Source organism: Trachurus japonicus, chromosome 8 (assembly GCF_045865225.1).
Source record: "Trachurus japonicus isolate A0001 chromosome 8, Traja_1.0".
NCBI classification, from domain to species: Eukaryota; Metazoa; Chordata; class Actinopteri; order Carangiformes; family Carangidae; genus Trachurus; species Trachurus japonicus.
Window position 1 is genome coordinate 22676948 of NC_140914.1, and position 21334 is coordinate 22698281.

Here is a 21334-nt window from a genome sequence, read left to right on the forward strand (position 1 = left end):
GAATCGCTATTTTGATGCGACTTGACTCGGACTTGGAGGTTAAAGACTCGGGACTTGACTTGACTTGAGACACAATGACTTGAATGACCAGCCGCCACCGCTGAATTTCTCACCGGCACGGCACCAGCTCAGTCGGTGTTTTTTTTTTCTTCCCCGGACTTGTTATGCATTTATTTTGAAAGGACCGCTGGAGAGAGAGAGGGAGGGGGAGAGAGATTGAGAGGGGGGCGGGGGGGGGTTTGACACGGAGCAAAGGGGCCGTCAGGGTCGCTGCAGCGGGGGTGCTACATCATGGATCTATTAGACTATAATATAATACATCCATGGCGCGCTATCACGCTCGCAGCTCAGTGTTTTTAATCAGAGATTTAATCCAGAGTTTCAGTGACGGTGAGCGGCCTGACGGTGCTTCATTAACGCTGCGTCGCCGCCGCTGTTCAGAGTTGGTTCAGACGCACAGCAACCAATAGACATATGGTAACAGTCACCTGTTACTAGCGTTACCATAGCGAGAAGCTAATGTGTCCTTTTTTTTATTTTTTTTTTTAAATCTCCTCTCCTTCAGCCTCACGTTCTCACTGCTGCAGAATCTGCAGTGACTACACAGCTGTTTGCCTGTCAGTCATAGCATCCAGGAATGTTTCAATGTTACACATTCTTTGACTTTTGAATATAAAATATCAATTAATATCTACTGTAAAACTACTTGGTATGAGTGCAGGCTGAGAATGGTGTTGTCATGATAGAATAGAATAGATTTCCTATTCTATTCTATTTGTTGACCTTTTGTGATCTATGAAGAGGCTCATTAATGCATTAAGACATGATAAGACATAAGACATAATAGATTTTCTATTCTATTCTATTCTAATATTGTCTTCACTTTATTTAGATTAGATTCTGCGGGTGAAATTGCAATAATAAGGTGACTTGACTTGGACTTGACTTGACCTATGCAGGACTTGACATAACCTGTGACTTGACTTGACTTGACTTGCCCAAAGAAAAATGACTTGGGACTTACTTGAGACTTGAAGGTTAAGACTTGAGACTTACTTGAGACTTGCACATGTGTGACTTGGTCCCATCTCTGGCTGCGAGAGAGACACTGTCTGACAGTGCCGCTGCCGCAGCCCCGACTAGTGGCGGCGGCTGCATGAAATCTTAGAGGCGACAGATAACTGACATTGTGCATGGATGAAATATTGATAAATAATTTAAATGACTAGTAATTCTGGTGCCGACTAGTGAGGGAGGGGACGTTTAATCGTATAGTTGACTAATCGCGCACATCCCTACTTCTGGTCCAACCATTTTCCCTATTGCCCTGCTGGTCATGGCTAATTGCGCATTTGTTAGCTATTTTGCACATCTGTCTCAATAACACTCTACCTCATTTCTCACCACTTGGTGTATATAATTTATGTCTACTTATATTGATATTTTGCACAGTGTTACACTACTGCGACTGGCATAGTGTCTTTCTGTACATTTCAGTATAGTACTTTGTATATTTTTTAAATTTATAATCTTTATAGATACATTTTATGCTGTGTTTTACAGAAATAAGCAAACATCTTATAATATTCAAACTGCATAACAACAAACAGGGACTTACTGGTCTTGAAAATGATCAGCCCAGCTGTAGCTACTCCTCACTTCACCACGTTTCTGATGCTGTTTTCTGACGTCTTTTCCTCAGCCTGTCCATCAATACATTTGGAGACAGAAACTCTAAAGCTTCTTGTGTGTTGTAGGCAGCCCTGTTTTACTTTGGTTGCTAACTTTGTTTGGGTTTGTGGCGTGTCTGAAACATATTGTTGATCATGTAATGCAAAGAGCTCTAACAGGCATATGAACACATTGTGAAGGTCTTCAATCACGTCCCTATTTCACCACCCCATTTTTCTTTCTTTTTTTATGTCCAAGTAAATCAGTTTTGTGAGGGAAGAAAACTAACATATTATCAACCAGGCTTTTAGATTTTGACCAATCATGACACAGGTGTGACAGAGACTCTAGAAACATTGCCTGGTGGGGGAGAGAGGCAGAAATCACACAAATCTTCTTAGCTGATCCGTGCAATAAATCACGTGATGTTTCAAATGAGACATTCATGTTCATTTTGAGCATTTATTAGCACATAGTGGGCTGGATAATATCCCAAATCTGGGCTTGATTAAGCCATTGATATGCAATCTAAAAGCCCTCCATCACCCGGCCTTAAATAGATTTTAGTTATGTGGCACCTAGGGGGTTGTGTGTAAAAGTGACTGGTTGGTAAAACTATGTATTTTTCCTGACTATGGGACAGTCCTGTATGGTCTCAACCAAGTCAGTACTTCATTGGATGACCAATGGAATCAATCTGAGTTTTTCAGTTGTAGTTACAAGTTAAAGTTCTTATAACTCTGTAACTTGTCCTTTTTATGCCCATTTAGGTAAACAAACTGTTTAACCTGCAGTTAAAAGAACCTGGACAACAGAAGAATGTGCAGCAGTAGAACGTCATTTAAAGAAAAAAATTCTGATGAACCAAGTCCCAGGGAAGGAGGACCATCAGCGCTGCATCACTGCAGAACCTCAAGCCCTGAAGAATCGAGACTGGAGGGCAGTGAAATACTGTTAAAAATCGAAGTACTTCTCTGCAAAGACAATTAGAGTGAAAGTGTTTCACTTTACAAGGTAATAGACAGGCTTGTATGAGGAGGTGCTATAATATTTGTCATGTTATATGTTATTATGCTATTATGTTGTGTTCTTATCAACACAAGGAGCTGCTTTCCTGATATCAAAGCTCACTGTAATAATCAGCAGTTGATTCATTTTAAGCAGGTGATTGTTTTTTGATTATCACTGCTCTGTCTACCTAATGTGAGGAGAGGAGATGCAGGATGTAAACCTCTGATGCAGCCTTGCAGTTTTTTTTGTTAATAAAAAAACTATAGAAACAACTAATAACTCTTTGGTCCCCGCTAAGGTAGAAAGACTTGACATATCTGTGTGTGTGTGTAAGTGGACCCCCCCAAGTAACAAATGCTAGAAACGTGTCCCATAAGTGACCAAAAAAACTAGCATAGAGAAAAAACTTTAGAAAATGGCTAATCTAAAGTGACTGAAAATTTTGTTAATTTTTTTTAAGCTTGCCTGATTTTTTACAGAGGTCTGGGACCATTGGAAAGGGTGGGCCCCACAATTGGGTTAAAAACGCGTGACCCCATGAAGGGACAAATGCGAGTATGTGTGTGTGTGTGTGTGTGAGTGTGTGTGCATGTGTGTGCAATAGAGCGTTTCAGGTGGTTTAACGCAAAAGTGGAATCGAGGCCTTACCTAATGCAAGATTAGCCTGGTCTCACATCACTTAGTCAATTAAAGCAAACACTCCACAAGCGGCAGTGAGAAGGATCATGCACGCTCTAAGTGATTAATAAAAGCCGAGTGTAGTGCTGCTCAAAGTGCGGATAATGTTCACACTTATGCTTTTAGTGAGCTGCGACTTTGCCATTGAAATAGCTTCATTTTACCTATTAGCAAATGGGTTCTCACACTTCTGCTGCCCAGTATGCAAATTGATCCTCACCCTGGGCGTGCACACCATTAAACAACACTAAATACTGACACTAGATTTGGTAGAGGGAATCCAAAAATAGTATGTGTAGATAGATATTAGAGGTCTGCCATTGTTATTTCTTAAAAAACTGTCTGAATAAAGCAAAAACAGAAAGTTGTCAAGATCGCCTGAAGCTGTTTTGTTTGTCTGCTCCACAATCAATTTAGTAACCACACATACAGTGAAAGGCTTTTATTCACCCTACATTCAGTGGTTACTTTAATAGATAATAAATTTAATAATTTGTTTATTGCTACAGTAGAAGTTAGAGGTTTAGGAACTATGTACCCGATTTGAAAACATATAATTTTATTAACTCTTATCATATTTTATGCATCATAAAATTAATAATTGTGGCTGAATAGTTGTATTTGAATGCACTAGATTCTACAGATTTACTTAATAAAATGACATTTGAGTATTTTTTGGATTTTATCATTGTTGTGTGAATCAGAAATGTCATGAAACTTCTTAATTTTCCTCAGAATTCAAACTTTAAGTTTAACTTTAATTATGTGATTTTGATGTTTTCAGACAGACTGACAGAGACAGACAGACAGACAAGAGAAATTATTACGCTTGAAAAAAATATGAAAACTAGCTTGATTAGTGGAAAAATGCAGTGTCACGAGGACAGTTTCTTTTTGATGGATTTTCCATTGCTTCTAATTTTACGTCTTCTTTGCTGTCTGACATGCAAAGAAAAGAGTTGTCACCGTTTGAGCAGAGCCCATGGACAATTTTTTTTTTACTATACTGTATAAAGTCACTGAGTCATATGGCTGTTACTGTGTTTCAGTGGGGAGAGCGGTTCGGGGAAAACCGAGGCCACCAAGCTAGTCCTTCGCTACTTAGCGGCAATACACCACAAATCCAATCTTGTGCAACAGGTACACACACTGCCAGCAGATTTGTAGACAAACACACATACATACAGTACACACATGCAAACATGCATTCCTACTGTACCTTGAGGCATGACTAATACATGTTTGTTTGTTTTTGCAATGTGTCTGTTTTCTCTAATTCTTTCCCTGGGAGCAGATTGAGGTAGTGGGGTTCCCTGCATGACTTGTGCTTTACATTTCACTGTTCATCTTCACTTATGGTCATATAGAAGTTTGCTGTGTTTTGCTGTGGTGTGTGACAATATTCATTAGAGATCTTTTGTTTGTTTTGTGCATTTTCTTTGACCTATAAAATCTGTCAACATAATTAGTCCTTGAGTTGAGTTTTTCTTCTGTACTCCTTTTAGCAAAAGCTAGGCCCGTGTGCTCTGAATAAACAGCTGTTTCTGTTGTAGTAGACATTTTTCTTGGCCTTCCTGGTTGCTGATTTACTGTTTGCTTGAATACCTGGTAGATACTTGAGGCAGCTCCTCTGCTGGAATCTTTTGGAAATGCCAAAACTGTGCGGAACGATAATTCAAGTCGCTTTGGGAAATATATAGAGGTCTTTCTGGAGGAGTGAGTATGGAATAAGAACACATAAATAAACACACACTATAAAAAATCTTCTTTAATGTAATCCTGCTGTTGTTTTTGTCTTTTTTCTTTTCCATGTTCCACACGTTCTCTATCCAGTGGTGTGATCAGTGGTGCCATAACCTCTCAGTATCTGTTGGAAAAGTCCCGTATTGTCTTCCAGGTGAATCAGGCTGACACATAAACACAAGATGACACGTTATATGTTACTTGTCTTTCTGTACATTGAGCTGAAGTGTTAGTGCGGTTGTGTGTGTGTTTTCACTTCAGGCCAAAGATGAGAGAAACTATCACATCTTCTACGAGATGCTGGCAGGTCTACCTTCTCAGCAGAAGCAGGCTTTCTATCTGCAAGAGGCTGAGACCTACTATTACCTCAACCAGGTGGAAATCTTTGTTTTCTGTGTCATGTTGAGCCACTCAGATCCGCACGTTCATCGTGTTTACGTTTTGTAACTAAATCTCATTTCCAACTCTCTCAGGGAGGCAATTGTGGGATAACAGGAAAGAGCGATGGGGAAGACTTCCTGCGTCTACTTGCTGCCATGGAGATCCTTCATTTTACTCCTGATGACCAGTCGGCCATCTTTAGAGTTCTTTCTTCGATATTACACCTGGGCAATGTCTACTTTCAGAGACATGAGGTAGTATTTTATTCAGGATTTTTCCTTCATACAGTGAGAAACAATATGAAACATAAAACTAAAGGAAGAAAGAGACATTGTGGTGAAGAACAATAAAGACAAAATAAGGAAATAAATAAATGAATAATAAAATGTTTTAAAAGAGCTGAGTCTTAGCAAATATCAAGTATTCAGAAAACTTGTTCCATGGATGGGGAGCACTGAATCTAAAAGTTCAGACCTGTTGAATCTGGATACTTGATTGATTGATTTATTCGTCCATTCCACAAAACAACAAACAAGTCAACATTTCATAAGAAGCAAAGCTTATTAATGCCTACCCTATTTACAGGAAGAAAAATTACAATAACTAAACAAAACTAAATTTGTACTTCATGTCATACAAGTAATGGCTGTTTAAGTTTAAGTCTGTAGGTCTTTAATGTCACCAAGACTTGTGGCTTGGTTTGTATTTTAGTTTTGAGGCTTTTTGCATTTCTTTATCATGCATTACTTTATTAGACAAGAAATCAAGTCATTTCTCTGTTTTAGTCTCTTTCATTTTCTGCACTACAGGCTGATGGTCAGGAGGTGGCATCAGTGGTTAGCGCTCAGGAGATCAGAGTGGTGGCAGAGCTGCTGCAGATCTCACCAGAAGGACTTCAGAAAGCCATCACCTACAAAGTCACGGTCAGTATTAAACTGTATTTTATGTGCACACATATAAAATATTTTGGTGTTTGAATGGATACATTAAGACTGTGTCCATCCATGTAATTCCTGGACTGGGTGGGTTCTTGTTGTCTTGTCACTCTCTGTGAATTCACAGTCAAGCTTGATCTAACAGTTGACAGGCAGGTAACATGACAGTACACCTGTGTCACTCCCTCTTACTTACACAAATGCACACGCATACAGTATGTAGTGACGTTAAAGGCATTGTATGGCCCTCAGTGTCGTTTACTCAGGCACAATGGAGACACACTTGTTGATCCCACACACAGAGCAAAAGAAAGAAAGAGGAACTGCTGTCACTGATCTCCTTGTGTGCTTGTCTTGTTCTGCTGACTTCCTCTGGTAGATTATCCTCTATTCAAGCTGGCTACTTATATACACTGAAGGTTTGTGGGATATCGATCTATTCGCTGCTTTCCTTTTTATAAGGAACCCGCGATATATCCCAGATTGATTATTCTCTGTTGCACTTCATACTCCTGCCTTGTCCACTGGAGACTGATACTCAGAGCAAGAGAGATAGCGAAGTCCATAGATGCTTTGTTTCTGCACAGAATTGGAAGGTGGTGAATTGGTGCCTTAGCCTAGCTAACATTAGTTTTAGGATATAGTTTGGAAGAGAAAAATAGGGCAATGGGAGCGGCTGGAATGACTGAAATGCCATGTGACTGAGTTGGAGTTTCTCTGTAGGCCATTTCTTTTTCAAAATAAAGAGGCAAAAACTGTTTCTAACAGCAGGTTTACAGCCTTCAGTGCTGACAACTTAGTACAGTTGTAGTCATATTTAGAGACTGCATATAAACCTAGTCATGATATCATGATCATGTACAGTATAGATGTCTGTTGCTACATCAGTCACTTTGCCACCCTGTCTCCTGACCGGTCCGGAGCTACAGGGAAATGGAGAAGCACCTCAAATTCACTGAGCTTCTCCCCTATTGCAGCAAATAAACTATGTTTATTACAAGCATCATTACTACTAAAGAAGGGAGAGTAATAGCAAAACATAAGACACACTGAGCAGCTTCACAGATTTTCAATGAAAGGCTTATTTTGGGTTCTTATTTCTTTAATCTGAAACTGTGGATAGTGAGTGTTAGCTGCATGCGCTCTCATTAATACTGATATATTAACAGCTGTCATTCTACATTACACATCACTCTGTCTTTGTGTCTCAGATTTCAGTTTCCTGTATGTGCCAGATGTCTTAACTCTGATCTTCTGCTCATCAAATCTTAAATCAAACCTGACCTCATGTAGAGCAGAGAGTCTGTGATCCATGGCCTAGTTCAGGTTTCCGTGTGGTAATAGAATCATTTATGCTCATACTCACACATCTACAGCATGAATGCACACAGGTACAATCCTGTATAGCTACAGTGCATAAATAGACACTCACACATTTACTATAGACTATTCTGTTGCTTTATGCTTCTGGCCATGTTGACTCCTTTTGTTTGCACTCTGTCAAGTGGACAGTAGCCACGCTTCACAGTAGTGAGTGCACTTTGCCTATGGGCATGGGTGGTGGTGGTTCAGTGGTGCTTACAATGAAAAGGAATCAAGGTTACAGGAGACATCATTATTTCCACATGAAGAGCAGTTTTAATCCGTGTAGCTGAAGTGTGGGACTTTCTTACATAAATGAACGTAATTTGAATCCAAATGCTCGACAAAGCACCTCTGTATTTTTCAGATTACAGAAGTTTTAAATTAGAGCTGTTGTCCGTGGCGACATTACGTCACTGGAGAACCTGTAGTAATGCATCTTATGCAAACTAGCAGTAATTGTTGTGAAGAGAGGAGCAACCATAGCAACGAGAGTGAGCAAGAGCAACTGTATGGTGTAAAAATCTGGGGAAAATGTCTGATGCTCCAGACAAAAACCAACAAAATACTTCATGAATGTGTTGAAAGGAATGATTACAGACTAAAAAAGAAAGTGACAAACAGAAAAGACAAACACAAATTACCGCTGGTGTGGCTTTTCCGTCTTAGGGGATGTTTATGTAATTAGTCTCACTGCCAAAATATAGAGACAGAAATTCCACACTGCAGTGGGGGTGGGGACTGAGGGGACATGTTTCTTTATATAACAACACACTGAAAAACAACACTGACTTAAAGTCTCAACAAGTAGTACAGTTGTTAAATAAAGTGAAAAGTCTATCAGATACAACATTTGACCTCCACAGGGGTGAGACAGAGAGCTGACATGAACAACACCAGCTAAATGGAATTCAGCCATTCATTCATTTTATTATTTACTATTCACAAATGTTTTCTGTCCAGAATGTTTGTATCAGTGATAATGGTCCTGAGAAAAGGTCTGATTAGGCGAACACACAGCAAGGATGAAGGGATGAAGGATGAAGGGTCTGTCTGGTACTTCAGTGACTGCTGTGTGATTAAATCTTCCTCTCCACAGGAGACGATGAGAGACAAGATCTACACCCCACTGACTGTGGAAAATGCTGTTGATGCCAGGTGAGAGACACCGCCCGTACAACACAAACACACAACATGGTTGTAATAACATTATTTCCACTGTATGTTCCAATGTATTTCACGTGTTATACAATTTTAGAAAGGGAAATACCACTAAATCAGTTTTTTAAGCTGAAGCTTCAGCTAACACCTTTTCAGTCAAGGTACATTTGGGAGTGGTTGTTTATTTATGTTTAAATGACACAATGTGTATATATTGCTGTTTATCTACGTGTGCACTTGATTCTACAAGTTAAAAAAAGACTGAAATAAACTCACTAATCAATATTTTCTTGTCACTCCAGAGATGCTGTTGCCAAGATCCTGTACTCGCTGCTCTTCCACTGGTTAACAGACAGGATCAATGCTCAGGTGTACCCTCGCCAACACACCCTCTCCATCTCCATACTGGACATATATGGATTTGAGGTGAGTGACATTTTGTCATGAGTGAACATCTCAGGACACAGATAGACAGATCAATCACCCTTTACACATAATGATAGAATATGATCAATCACCAGCTACATGTGTTTATGTTTGTTTGTGTGTGTGTGTGTTTGTGTGTGTGGTACAACAGGATCTGGCCTTCAACAGCTTTGAGCAGCTTTGCATCAATTATGCAAACGAGTACCTGCAGTTCTTCTTCAACAGGATCATATTCAGGGAGGAGCAGGTGAGTCCACATCACACCTGTTTATTATTGATTGACAGAAATAATGATAAGACACACAAAGTCTTTATTCAGTCAATGGAGCAGTGCTTTGTACATGACACTGTGTTGTATGTGATCAATCATGCAGGAGGAGTACAGCAGGGAACAGATCCCCTGGCAGGACATCCCCTTCAGTGACAACCAGCCCTGCATCGACCTCATCGCCGCTAAGCCTCATGGGATACTGAGGATTCTGGACGACCAGAGTTGTTTCCCACAAGTGAGCAAAGGGGCAACACATTTAGACATCTGTCACAGACTCATAGTAAATTATCACACCTGACACTTTGATTCTTGTGACCTGTTGCCAGGCGACGGACCACACGTTCCTCCAAAAGTGTCACTATCACCACGGCAACGATCCCTTGTATTTGAAGCCAAAGATGCCACTCCCAGAGTTTACCATCAAACACTTTGCTGGTCGGGTGACCTACCAGGTAAAAAGCTCCTCGATGGATCATCTCCAGTGATAAAACCTGCTATTGGCTGGCCAGTCGGCAGTCGATGCATTTGATTGGCTGACAGCTGTTGTGCCACTGACAAGACTTTATCCAGGTGCCCCTGTTTTAGCCATGTTACGTAGCAGCATTGACACTGAAATATCTCAATTGAATGCATTAATATCAAATACACACTCCCACCTCCCTAGGGAAGAATTGTAATAACTTTAATGACCCATCCCACTTTGTTTATGACCAAATATTTGCAAAACACTCTACCTTACTATGTTATTTTACTTGTGCCAGTATTTACAGCAATTTTACACAGCATTAAAGATTAACCTTCCAAATATACTATATACAAAAATTGTATGTAATACATAAAGAACAATTAGATAAATAAAAACAGAGGGGATAGGGGTACATAAAAACAAAGATAGAGAATCCTTCTCCGTACCTCGACAGATGCTCCTTTAATCTGTGATGCAGGTTTACAAGTTCCTCGATAAGAACTACGACCAGGTCCGTCAGGATGTGCTGGATCTGTTCATCCAGAGCAAGAACAAGGTGAGTGGAGAGAAGCACCAAAGGTCAATTTATCTTTCAGTTCATATTCACATTAACAACTGCAGGAAAATCTGGTAACTCTGTGTGCAATCATGTGTGTGTGTGTTTGCGTGCGCACACAGATGGTATCAAACCTGTTCGTGGCTCACGCTGAGGTCTTGGGTCAGCAGAGAGGAGGCCACATGAGGAAGAGCAGCACAGTCACCAGGAAATACCAAGCTCCCACCGTCAGCAACAAGTTCCAACAGTCCCTGCTCGAACTAGTGGAGAAGATGGAGAGGTGAACAAGACAGTGTTATGTTTTGTCTAATGAGCAGTTATTTTTATTATTTGGGTTCATCATTAGTAATTCAAGACAAAAAAATGATTATGTTGTTATTGATGTAATTTAATCCTTCCATTTCAGGTGCAATCCTTTTTTTGTTCGCTGCATTAAGCCAAACAATATGAAGGTACAGTAGATCATCAGATATTTTGTATTTCTGCTGAACATTTACATATGTAGGTTGCAAACATGTGTTTTTTTTATAGTCTGTCTCCACATGTATGTATACCTCTGTGTTCAGCAACCAGGTGTGTTTGAAGACGACCTGGTGAGCAGCCAGCTGCGACACTCTGGTGTCCTAGAGACCATCAGGATCCGTAGGGAGGGATATCCTGTCAGAATGCCATTTTACGTCTTCCTGTTCAGGTAACACGGCTATCACCGACACCTGCTGCTCCTCTTGTCCCTTACCCTGGATCACCCTGATGAAGGTTTAAGACACACCAGTAAAAGAGAGTTTCCACAGGGCGAGCTGTGTGATTCGTGGTTTTCTGCACAAGATAATCATCATTAAAATTACTTTACATGAAATTAACCATCAAAATAAATGTTGGAATATCTAGCGATGAAACTGTTCAGGAGCTTGCAGTGATCTCCACATTTGATGAAAAATCTGTTGTTCAGCATTTAAGCGCGGAAGCACCACCTTCGCCCGAAAATATATACCAAAAATTTAAAATGAAATAATAATGTAGATTTCCAGGACAGCTTGTTCTAACCTAAACATCAAGATAGGCTTTTTCTAAGCCCATGTTATCTTTTATAGGTGTGTGTGTTACCGTTTACCAGTATGTGAATGTGTGTCATCCCCAGATATAAATCCCTGGTGGGGATTAGAGAGCTCCCACCTGCAAATGGAGAGAACTGTGTGATAATGCTCAGTAAACTGTGTCCACTCAGACCAGGAGCCTACCATGTTGGAGTCACGAAGGTGAGAGTCTCCACCAGGTTGTTCATTCTGGACGTTTTACAAGACAGAACCTGTACTGGTGTCATAGTGCTGAGTAAAAAATAGAAACTGTGACTTTCAGCTTTTAATGAACATCATAGTTTGATTTATGCTTTGTATACTTCATAATTGTGCATGTTTTAATCATGCACGTGTGTGTGAATGGCAGATATTTTTCAAGGAGGACATCTACCAGTTGCTGGAGTGTAAACGGGAGCGCTCCCGTCAGCTGGCTGCTCTCACCCTGCAGCGTTACACCCGCATGTTCTTTGTGAGGAAGCGCTTTGTGGCCTTTCGCAAAAAGATCATCGGGCTGCAGGCGCGGTGCCGAGGTTTCCTCATGAGGTCAGTGTGACACTCCTTTCCACTGTCACTTTAATAACCGTCAAGTAACCTGATGGAATGGAGGTTAACAAGTTGTGTGGTGTTTACAATAAAACTCACTTTTGCTGTCTTTATTATATGCTGTAGTGGTGAGAAAGTCTAAATAAGGGTGACATGAATATACTGAAAATTTGCATTATTAGAATTATATTAGCAGTGCACATATTCGTACATTATGGTACTGTTAGAGACAGTATGTGATTTCAAGCTGTGGTACACAAACAATCTTTCTGTCCATATTTCCTCAAACAACACCTTCAAATGTTGTGTGTGTTTGTGTGTCCCAGCCACAGTGCTGTGGTTGAGATCCAATCAAAATCAACAGTCAGCAAAGACAAAGTACTCCCGTTTTCATTCTGTCCCCCAGGAAGAACTACGTGAAGATGAGGGAGTGTCTGGTCAGATTTCGCTCCCTCGTCCACATGTACGTCAACCGCAAGCAATTCATCAAGGTACATGTGGTGTGCCTTAAAATCACATCATGTTTTCTTTCATATTTAGAGGACGAAGCAACCTGAGCTTACCTACATGCTCATTTATGTGTGCGCTAGGAAATATGTAAATAGATATGGTTTAGAAAACTTTACTTTCACACTGACTGTTGTGATTTGTCTCCAGATGAAGTTTGAAGCCCAGAGGAAGGCTGAGGAGGAAAGGAGGAAGAGAGAGATGGTAAGATGGAAGTATGAGATGATTTACACAGGACGAATGTTAGAAACTTAATTAGAGAAGTAGCATGTTCTAGTCTGGAGGGGTTTTGGCAGAGGAGGAGAGCCACAGATGGTTTCTCTAACGGGTCTCTTATGGCCACTTTCCAGAATTATTCAAAACAATAACTCTTCCAGGAGCTGACCAAGAGGGAGGTGGTGAACGTCACACACCTAGTGATCCCTGCAGAGCTGGGCGCTTTACTACAGACAGCAGGAAGTGAGTAGATGTCTGTCTATCTGTCTGTCTGTCTGTCTGTCTGTCTGTCTGTCTGTCTGTCTGTCTGTCTGTCTGTCTGTCTGTCTGTCTGTCTGTCTGTCTGTCTGTCTGTCTGTCTGTCTGTCTGTCTGTCTGTCTGTCTCTGTCTGTCTGTCTGTGATCATTTTTCAAACACTTTCCTTTTAAAGGTTTTACAACAGATTTATGTCCTGATATTTGATAATGTCACGCCAGCTTCAGCAGCAATAACAAAGAGCCATGTAACATAATGTCATGTAACATTTAATGTAATGTGCAAAATACATGTAATAGTATACTCTGGATACAGAGCGGTTTCAGCGATGATAAATCCACTGCATCTGGATAAAAATAACATCAATTACACGATGTGGTAGTTTATAGTTTCACAGATTTTTTTTATTCCGTAGAACTTTGAGATTTGTTTTTAGTGAAAATTATTATTTTTATTATTAAAAGACTCTGTGCTCCAGTATGTGACCTGCTGTTCTCACCTCTGTCTGTAGTCAGGAGGGAGCTGCACTCAGACTGTTTGGCTCTGCTTCAGGCTCCTCACATCCAGGAAGAGGCTCAACTCACTCTGCCTCTGGACATCAACAATTACCCATTCTACCGCTATGTACAGATCTACTTCAGGGTGAGAAGAGCGTCAGTGGAATGAGAACATTACATTCACCTTCAGGACTGCAGATAAGCTTTAAGTTTAGACTATAAGATTGTGTGATATTTATTGTCTAAAAGTCCTGTAAAAAAGGGATCATGATGCAAGGGACGTATATTGTAAAATCACAGAATATTTGCCAGAAACAGCAACGTCAAAGGACAAAGGACACCAAGGATCTGATTGTTTCTGCTTTCTACTCTCTGTTTCTGTAGGATCCAAAGTTTGGGATGTTGATGGCACCTCTGGAGTCACCCCTGACCCGTGTAGAGGACGATCTCAGAGGGGAAGCTCTGGAGCTCTTCATCATGGTACGCTGACCTCAGTTTTTGGCACTTCCGTCTTTGCTCCTTTTTCAGTCCTAGTAGTTGCCACTTGATATTGCAAATCAGATCAGGAACTGATTAGCTGGAACTGTGCCTGTAATTTGTTTCCTTCAGGTGTTGCGTTTCATGGGGGACCCTCACCTGAACGGCGCACAGGAAAACATGTTTGGGAATTACATCATCCAAAGGGCCCTAACGTCTCCTGGTTTACGGGATGAGATCCTCTCTCAGGTTGTCAACCAGGTTTGGAGGAACGTAAACGCTGAAAATGCAGAGAGAGGCTGGCTCCTGCTGCTGGCGTGTGTCTGCACCTTCACTCCGTCGCTCAAGATGGACAAATATCTGCTGAAGTAAGAAAAGAAAAAAAAAGTTTATATAAATATATATGTGTGTGTTTGTGTGTGTCGACAGCTCCTATCTATGGAGTACTTTTGAATGAATACTTAAAAAGGCTCTGTGGAGGAATTTGGGGAAAGTTCCTCAATATTTTAATTTTACTTTCTCACAGTTTAAAAAAAAAGGTGAAAATGAATGATACTGGAAATGACAGTTTTTCTTCCAACATGTAAAATAAGTTGACCTTTCATGTCCAGGTTTGTATCAGACCACGCCCCCGTTGGTTGCCAGGCCCTGCTGCAACACAGACTCATCCAAGCCAATCAGAAGACACAATTAGGCTCAGGATCCTCCCCCGAGACTGCACGGACCTATCCGTTGTCACTGCTGGAGTGGACGGCTAACAGGAAGAAGGCTAATATGGTCTTGCATGTTCACTGTTTTGATGGTGAGCTACATCTTTCCTATGAATAAACAGAATTGTGTGGCTAAGGCTGGTGGCATTGCTGAGTGGGATCAGTTACAGTTATTATTAATTCATTGTCAGTTAGTGCCAGATGATGGATCTCTAGGTCTTTCTGTCATTGATTTTCAGACATTTCTTGTGTTCTGCTTAACAATCTGTTAATGGAAGGAAACAGCTGCAGATGTAGTTTCAGTTTGGTTTCATTATTCCGTCATTTCCCTCTGCAGGAGGGTCGTTCCTGTGTCCAGTCCATTCATGGACTAGTGGAGAAGATTTAGCAGGAGACATCCTGCGCCACAGGTGCTAATATTAGTCACTCATTCATTCATTATCTGTCCTGCTCATACCTACATGTCTGATCTAATTTCAAATTGCAAAATGTCCAAACATGTAACACTGTGAAGTACAAACTGCTATGATTGCAGCATTAACAGGGATTTTGTTATGTTGCAGGGGAGTGTCTGACTGGTGGAGGGGGAGTTCAATTCTTATGAAGGAGCGTGGCCAGTGGGTGGAGTTAGCAGGTCACGACTATGTTATGGACCTGGTTGCAGACCTGGAGCTTCCACCTGACTTCCCAAAGCAGAAGAGCTACTTCGTCATCAGCACTGACGACCCAGCCCGAGTCAGAGCTAACGCCAGCCTGTCAGTGCACAAAACTCACACAAAAACACATACACATACAAAGAAATTAATCTATGTCCAATTAACCTCTCCTCTCCTCTCCTCTCCTCTCCTCTCCTCTCCTCTCCTCTCCTCTCCTCTCCTCTCCTCTCCTCTCCTCTCCTCTCCTCTCCTCTCCTCTCCTCTTAGTGCTTTGGTTGGCAGTGGCTTTGACTCAGATGAGGAGCTTGTTCCATCCTTTCCTCTGAACAGCAGCAGCAGACCAGCCTACAGTCTGCCTGACTCTGATGGCTACTACAGTCATGGTACACACCAAATATTACCAAGACCTTACTGCTGTGGACATATATTCATATATATACAGTATATACGTATATATCTACAGACATATCAAATGTCTGGTGTTTAAAGTTACCTGTTGATGTAAAGCTAGTAAACAATAATCACACCTTAGTCATGATTATAGTCTGTGATTACCAAGGACACTGATTGTTCAGTGTAAACTATATGTTTAAAGTCACTGCTCTCTGTGTGTATCCAGTAGAGTCAGATGCGTTCAGTGACGGTCAGACTCAGAGAGGAATGGATCGCTATCTGGACAGTCTGTTTGACCCTGTACTATCAGACAGCAGCATAGTGAGTACTCACACACAAAACATAACATTAGTTTAAAAGTCAGTTCTGGAGTCGTGAAAATTTAAAACCAGCTGAAGTGATTGTAACGTATCATATCATTTAGTCTGGTATGGTACTGTATGGTATGGTACTATGGTATGGTATGGTATGGTTCGGTAAGGTACGGTACGGTATGGTACGGTATGGTATGGTACGGTACAGTACGGTACAGTATGGTATGATATGGTACGGTGGTATGGTATGGTTCGGTACGGTACGGTATAGTATGGTATGATATGGTATGGTATGGTATGGTATGGTATGGTATGGTATGGTATGGTTATGATATGATATGATATGGTATGGTATGGTATGGTATGGTATGGTATGGTATGGTATGGTTATGGTATGGTATGGTATGGTATGGTATGGTATGGTTATGGTATGGTATGGTATGGTATGGTATGGTTATGGTATGGTATGGTATGGTATGGTATGGTATGGTATGGTTATGGTATGGTATGGTATGGTATGGTATGGTTATGATATGATATGATATGGTATGGTATGGTATGGTATGGTATGGTTATGGTATGGTATGGTATGGTATGGTATGGTTATGATATGATATGATATGGTATGGTATGGTATGGTATGGTATGGTATGGTATGGTGTGGTATGGTTATGGTATGGTATGGTACGGTACGGTACGGTACGGTACGGTACGGTACGGTACGATACGGTATGGGTATGGTATGGTATGGTTATGGTTATGGTATGGTATGGTATGGTTATGGTATGGTATGGTATGGTATGGTTATGGTATGGTACTGTATGGTACTGTATGGCATGGTATGATATGATATGGTACCAACATTTGGTTCATTTTTATAGACTAATCAAGTAATTAATAACACTGGAAAAAGATCAATAATGAAGGGTCCAAAAAAACAAAAACTGTCACATCATACTCTCCCTCCACCTGATCCGGCCTCTGAGTGAGTGTGAATGGGAGTGGGGTGTTGATGGATGGATGGAACATGTGATCCACTGCCTCTGTTTGTGTATCAATGGAGCAGACAGGAGGGCTGATTAGGTTACTGAGAGTGCTACCGTATTTGCCTGTAACAGCAGGCAGCAGACATGCAGAGCTCTCAGGGCGTCTCAGGGGCCGACCGTCTAACCAGCAACTTCACGGTTTGCTTGTTGGTAAAATAAGGGGGAAGAAGTCCTGTCCTTGGGAGGAAACAGGGAGATAGTCGATGCAGGTACTGTGTGTGTAGGGTGTTAACCAGGAGGTCTCAAAGACACTATTTCAAATTAAAACAACATACTGTAAATATTTAAACTAGTGCATAAATATTGTTGTCAAATGTGGTGTTATCAGACCACTTCACTTGGATTTTCTGCTGATGTATGCGAAAAAGAGCTGAAAATGAAAATCGCTTAATTCATTGTGCAGTATCTGGGGTTTTTATGTTGCAGATGTTGCCTTCAGACTTTTTTGCCCATGCATATATTAAATGGAGCCTCTCTAACAAAGTATACGGTACTTCCTGGGGCATATTCAGTTCCCCCAGCTCTGCTGACTCATGCAGCGGGGGTCTGAATCAACCAATTCAATACACTCCATCTCTCCTGTTCCCTTAGTCTCTCTCCCTCTCTCTCCCTCTAACAGAGAAACTTTTTTGTCATACTCTTCATGTCTCTAAAATACCACTTCCTCTCCATCTGCATTCATCTTTTCCCTGCTGTTGAATTTCTGTTACCTGTTTCGCTCTGCCCCCTAGGACATGGAAAAGACTGGAAGTTTGTCAGCAAGGATGAAGGGAGGAGGAGGTATTGGCATCACGGGAGGAGGAAGAGAAGAGGGGGAGAGTCACACAGCCCCCAACCGGCCTTATCCACCAGGAATACATCCTGGAGGTAAGACACGATACTGTTTGTGTAAATGGGCGATTAGTTTTTCTTTGGAAAAGGAATTTGTGACATCTAGTTTTTTTTTGTCACTTTTTCATTTCTAGTCTAGCTCAGTTTCTTTCCATTCGTTTGTGCCACCATTCATCCTTTTTCCTAACTCTTCTCTCTCTGCCTTGTTTCAAACATGTGAATTTATTTTGCTTAAACCTGCACTTCCAAAGCAGTTATTATCGCTAGGTCAACAGTAAAAAAGTGAAGCAATAAGCAAATGGGAAATAACACGATCAAACGGCTTATTATGTGAGGCAGATCATTAGTAATGTTTTTATTATTGTAATTGCTGTCATAATGTTTCAGAGTGAGCGTTGAAGCAGTTCAATGACACTGAACTGCCTCAAGTGTAAAGGTTCAGGTGTTCAGTTCACCTTAATCTGTCGTTTAGAGGCTGTAATGAGCAGCCCGGGCTCATAGATAATGCATGAACAGCCATTCACTGTAACCACAGATGACTCCTCTACTCCCCGTCCATAGGTATCTATGTATGGTGCATGTGCACACCCGCCACCCAGTTTCACACTATGCATGACAAAGTATATAATTTAAAATATTCTTAAATAATCTGTAGAATAACGTCATTTGCACATTGCCCAGACTCACACATATGTTAAAGCAGAAGTAAGTGATATATTTGTGTTAATATAAGTCTTAAATAGTTATATCTTCCGACAGCAATCACTTACATAGAGTGTTTGGACCGAAACACGGGTCTGTCAGTCACTCTGCTCTGCTCTGAGCCGAGGAGAAAACATTTATCGTATCCTACAGTTTTTATCCAATGAGGAGAGAGAACGGCATGCAGGGCTGTGTGTGCAGCCAAGGGATGCCGTGAATGTGGCGACGTAGGGACGAGGACTGTTATGGTGCGTTCAAGGAAACTCGTAACTCGTGTTTTTCCGACCTATGAAGTCATACCAGTTCAATCTGGTACGAGTTCACGGGTCGGAAGTTACGAGTGGCCGTTATAGTGACTTTCACAGGTAAAACAGGTCGGAAAAACACGAGTGGGTTGCCTGGAACGCTACAAAGTCATAAGTCGGGACTTGAAGCTGTAACTTAAGGTTTCAAAAGGCTGCCTGGAACGCAGCATTAGCCAAAACAACCGGATCGCTTACTTCTGCTTTAAGTTACGTAACTATTCGGTTGTGTATTTTGAGTAGCTTTAAAAAAAAGGAAAAAAAGTACCTAAAATTTCTCTTATTATTTTCTATTTTTATTTGCTTGATTGTGTGCTGTTTGTTAACACTCGAGGGTCTGTGAGAAACAGCATCTCAACTGATTTTTCAGGTGACAGGATTTTGACAGTAAAGTTGACTTTGAACTTACGTAATGTAAAATAAATGTATATACAATAAAAAAAATATATGTGCGTACACACAGAATGTTCAGATCAGAATTGATCATTAAATGTATTTACAACACATCTTCTCAAAGTTACTGTTGGTAATGATTTCTAACCAATACTCTATTGGTATAGCCACTGGTTACTGTGAAATCCAGGTTTGGCCTTTAAGCTCATGTAAAACAGAGGCAGACACTGGGGGGAGACGCAGTTTCTAACTCTCACCCTGTCCCGTGCTCGCCGCTCCTCAAGCTGTGCCAGTGCTTCCAGTAGCAGGAGGAATGATGCCGCCCATCCCCGCTATGCCAATCCCCTCCCACCACCATCACCACGAACAGCACCAGCAACAGCAGCAGCAGCAGCAGCAACAACAGCAACAGTATCACCAATACAACCGTCCCCAACATCCCTACCACCAGCAGACCTCTCCTACCACCGCCACTCCTGCCACACCTTCAGCACCCACCCCCTCACCCTCTCGTGCACCCGCTGCTGCCCCCCCTACTGACAGAGATGCTGATGTAGCATCCCATATCACTGGGGTCCCCGGTCTGGCAGGGGTGCCCTCGCTCCCCGCCTCACCTGTAGTCTCAGGTCTGCCTGGGATGACAGGTGTGCTAGGTACAATGAACCAGTGTGCGTTAAGTTTTCCAGCATGTTTGGCCTGAAGCGTGTGGGCATGGTTACAATTAATTACTATATCAATATCTATTATGTTATTGGATGCAAGTGTGCTTTGTTTGCAATGGAGGAGTACACAAGGTATTTTGCAGTTTTGTTTGTGTATTAGACTTGACTTTTCATCCTTACTACATCAAATGTATTTTAATGTCTCTCTAGGGACGGAGCAGGCGGTGCTGACTCAACAGCAGCAGGCCATCATTAACCAACAGGCTATCATTCTGGTTCGTTCCTTTCTCCCCACATCCCGGACAATAAAGCTGTTGACTTTGTTTTTTTTGTCAGTTTCATGACAATATTCAGTAACACTTAACTTGGCCTGTGTGTATGTGTTTGTATGTGTGTGTGTGTGTGTGTGTGTGTGTGTGTGTGTCATAGGCCCAGCAGATGACCATGCAGGCCATTGCCATCCAGCAGCAGATGTTGTCCTCCTTCCCCCCTGTGGCTCCGGCCCCTCAGTCACCTCCCGCACAGCATCACACACACTTACAGCAACGCTCCCACACACCCAGTCTCGTGAGTAAACACACAGAGACACTAGTACTTTCCAAAATTAGTTTTAGGATTTCATCATGTTTGTATGAACACACACACGTGGCTTCAACTGCAAATGAATACATATCCTGCTCTATCTGACTGTTTTTCTGCAGAGCAAAGAGAGTGAGCAGTCCCCATACAAGACGTCACCCCCTGCTGTGGAACGGAAAATGAGTATGTTTAGCATTAAAGTTAAATGTATAAAAGAGATTAGCAGATACTAGTGTCTGATAACAAATTTGAATTTCAGTCACCCTGTACATTTCATTTTTTGAGCAGAACAACTGTATTCAAACTGAATGAATTAAAAGGCATTTCCAGTTGTAATCAATGTTAACCTCAGATATCAGGTCACCTATGATCAGTTTATATTTGTTTTTGTTCAAGAATCTATCGTTTTTTTTAAAGTTCATTAATGGGCTCTGGACTCATTTTAAAATTGTTCCGTGGTCACAAGTAACGTCCTTTTGACCATCATTTAAAATTTTAAAATTCGCTTTACAA

General features: G+C 41.3%; 1 protein-coding gene across 2 annotated transcripts in view; it reads left to right on the top strand.

The window, feature by feature from the left end:
* Positions 1-21334, top strand: part of LOC146983232 (unconventional myosin-XV-like) — a 46260-nt gene that overhangs the window by 14548 nt on the left and 10378 nt on the right. Inside the window, exons 5-37 of one of the 2 annotated variants that reach the window (XM_085784723.1) lie at positions 4410-4500; positions 4973-5076; positions 5194-5257; positions 5365-5478; positions 5577-5738; positions 6294-6407; positions 8881-8939; positions 9245-9368; positions 9520-9615; positions 9743-9874; positions 9966-10091; positions 10584-10661; positions 10784-10941; positions 11068-11113; positions 11228-11352; positions 11800-11917; positions 12105-12280; positions 12687-12771; positions 12938-12991; positions 13165-13246; positions 13771-13901; positions 14141-14236; positions 14366-14601; positions 14845-15035; positions 15281-15353; positions 15507-15698; positions 15867-15982; positions 16219-16313; positions 18084-18219; positions 19865-20233; positions 20453-20517; positions 20672-20809; positions 20944-21004. In XM_085784723.1, the coding sequence (XP_085640849.1) occupies positions 4410-4500; positions 4973-5076; positions 5194-5257; positions 5365-5478; positions 5577-5738; positions 6294-6407; positions 8881-8939; positions 9245-9368; positions 9520-9615; positions 9743-9874; positions 9966-10091; positions 10584-10661; positions 10784-10941; positions 11068-11113; positions 11228-11352; positions 11800-11917; positions 12105-12280; positions 12687-12771; positions 12938-12991; positions 13165-13246; positions 13771-13901; positions 14141-14236; positions 14366-14601; positions 14845-15035; positions 15281-15353; positions 15507-15698; positions 15867-15982; positions 16219-16313; positions 18084-18219; positions 19865-20233; positions 20453-20517; positions 20672-20809; positions 20944-21004 (4007 nt within the window). The remainder of the gene's footprint in view (positions 1-4409; positions 4501-4972; positions 5077-5193; positions 5258-5364; positions 5479-5576; positions 5739-6293; positions 6408-8880; positions 8940-9244; positions 9369-9519; positions 9616-9742; positions 9875-9965; positions 10092-10583; positions 10662-10783; positions 10942-11067; positions 11114-11227; positions 11353-11799; positions 11918-12104; positions 12281-12686; positions 12772-12937; positions 12992-13164; positions 13247-13770; positions 13902-14140; positions 14237-14365; positions 14602-14844; positions 15036-15280; positions 15354-15506; positions 15699-15866; positions 15983-16218; positions 16314-18083; positions 18220-19864; positions 20234-20452; positions 20518-20671; positions 20810-20943; positions 21005-21334) is intronic. The other variant, XM_085784722.1, reaches the window with a different exon arrangement.